This window comes from Nerophis lumbriciformis, linkage group LG26, assembly GCF_033978685.3.
Source record: "Nerophis lumbriciformis linkage group LG26, RoL_Nlum_v2.1, whole genome shotgun sequence".
In the NCBI taxonomy this organism is placed as follows: Eukaryota; Metazoa; Chordata; class Actinopteri; order Syngnathiformes; family Syngnathidae; genus Nerophis; species Nerophis lumbriciformis.
This window is the reverse complement of record NC_084573.2, coordinates 35,655,107-35,657,500: the sequence shown is the minus strand read 5'-3', so window position 1 is coordinate 35,657,500 and position 2,394 is coordinate 35,655,107. Positions and strand designations below refer to the sequence as shown.

Genomic DNA, 2,394 nt, shown 5'->3' with positions numbered 1-2,394 from the left:
ATGTAGGATTAACCGAGGGAGAGTTCAAAACCAGATGGAACAATCACAAGGCTTCTTTCAGGAACCAAAACCTGCGGAATACCACAGAACTCAGCAAACACATTTGGGACCTCAAAGACAATAATGTTGAATATTCAATAACATGGCAAATTCTTGCATCCAGCACACCTTACAATAGTGGTAATAAAAGATGCAACCTATGCTTGAAAGAGAAACTGTTTATTATTTACCGCCCAGACCTGTCATCCCTCAACAAGCGCAGCGAAATTGTATCAGCATGCCGCCACAGACGGAAACACCTCCTAGGTAACACATGAGCCAATCACCACGCCCCTACGCCAGCCTGTACCCACCCACTCTGTGCCCTATATAAACCATGGTATGCGAATGCTCCCATTAAAATCTCCTGATGATTGAGGGAACCCCCCCTCATGAAACAGGCCTGTAGAGATGAAATAGTCTTGTGATTTTTTTCCCACACATACATATATATATATATATTTATATATATATATATATATAACTATTACAGATTAATGGCATTTCAATGGGGGAACATTTATTTGATATACAGTACAGACCAAAAGTTTGGACACACCTTCTCCTCATTCAATGTGTTTTCTTTATTTTCATGACTATTTACATTGTAGATTGTCACTGAAGGCATCAAAACTATGAATGAACACATGTGGAGTTATGTACTTAACAAAGAAGGTGAAATAACTGAAGTTAGTTTCTTCAAAATAGCCACCATTGCTGATTACTGCTTTGCACACTCTTGGCGTTCTCTTGATGAGCTTGAAGTTAAAACCATTTCGGGTGACTACCTCTTGGAGCTCATGAAGAGAATGCCAAGAGTGTGCAAAGCAGTGATCAGAGCAAAGGGTGGCTATTTTGAAGAAAGTAGAATATTTTCAGTTATTTCACCTTTTTTTTGTTAATTACATAACTCCACATGTGTTCACTCATAGTTTTGATGTGACAATCTACAATGTAAATAGTCATGAAAATAAAGAAAACACATTGAATGAGGAGAAGGTGTGTCCAGGACTGTTTGAGTAATTTGACTTACAAGCGCTGTCAAAGGATTTGTTAAGTGGATATTAAATCAATACTCTTCTACTAGCTGTACAGTGACTACTCTGAAGAAAATGCTAGTTTAATTTGTGTAGTGTTAATAGAAGCTACACTTAAACGATGCAAAATAAGATGCTGGTCTTCTTTGAACCCGCAGATTGCTGCAAAGCTGAGACAAGCCCACGGTCAGTTCACCACCATGTGACGGTCCAGGAGCCACAACAAGAGCACCACACCCCAAATATTCTCACTAAACTGCTTGTTTTCTACCTTTCTTTTCTTCTTTTTTCTAATGAAAGTTTCTCACGTCCGTTCTGACGCTTTAAACCGCAGCAGTGAGCGATTGCGGATGACGACACACACACACACACTCTTTTTAAAGAAAGAGACGGGAACAAAACACGCAACGTGTTACACAACCGAAGGTTTGTGTCAAGCAAAACGACAATTTATTTGTAGTGATTAATATCATACCCGTGTTTGATACGTCCTGTCACTCAAAGGAAGCATCCTGTGCCTTTTCTTTCTTCACGTCACCAGGAAGCCCCGCCCCTTCCTGTTGTACCCCCCCCCCCCTGTGCCTTATTTCAATTTCTGCATTGGTTTACATTTCAGGAGAATCCACACATGTTGACTCTGTGTTTTATTATGAAGGACATGTAAGAGGGCGGAGCTACAGATTATGCAATTTGTTTTTGCTTTCAATCGACTTTTGTGTTCACCCGCGTTTTTATTATCACATGATACCCAAATTTATGTCGAAATATTTAATGAGCACGCGGACAGGCGCAAAGATTGTACTTGCCGTTTGATAAATATCAAAGCAAACAGACGTTTGTTGTGTGAATGAAGGCTCTTTATTTGTACACGCGTGCCTCATGAAGTGTCAGGTGAGCGTACGTATAAATAATAAATACACTATTCTATCACCTGCTTGTCCTGTCATGTTTGTGTGCTTGGATCCAAAAGAGATCCGCTTATTAAAATGTTTTTTTTACTTTCCGTGTTAACAACTTCCCATCTATTGATATGAAGTTTGAATTTGTAATGGTTTTCATGTCTTTTTTTTTTTTTTTTTTTTTATAATGGTAAATATTAGAGATGTCCAATAATGGCTTTTTTGCCGATATCCGATATTGTCCAACTCTTAATTACCGATACCGATATATACAGTCGTGGAATTAACACATTATTATGCCTAATTTTGTTGTGATGCCCCGCTGGATGCATTAAACAATGTAACAAGGTTTTCCAAAATAAATCAACTCAAGTTATGGAAAAAAATGCACTGCCATATTTATTATTGAAGTCACAAAG

The 2,394-nt window shown here is 38.4% G+C and overlaps 1 protein-coding gene across 1 annotated transcript in view; it reads left to right on the top strand.

Annotated features, from left to right (window-relative positions):
• snx9b (sorting nexin 9b) overlaps window positions 1-2,006 on the top strand; it is a 74,642-nt gene extending 72,636 nt beyond the window's left edge. Inside the window, exon 18 of the mRNA XM_061986970.2 lies at window positions 1,235-2,006. Coding sequence (XP_061842954.2) covers window positions 1,235-1,282 — 48 coding nt within the window. The 3' untranslated portion in view covers window positions 1,283-2,006. The remainder of the gene's footprint in view (window positions 1-1,234) is intronic.
• The last annotated feature ends 388 nt before the right edge of the window (window positions 2,007-2,394 follow it).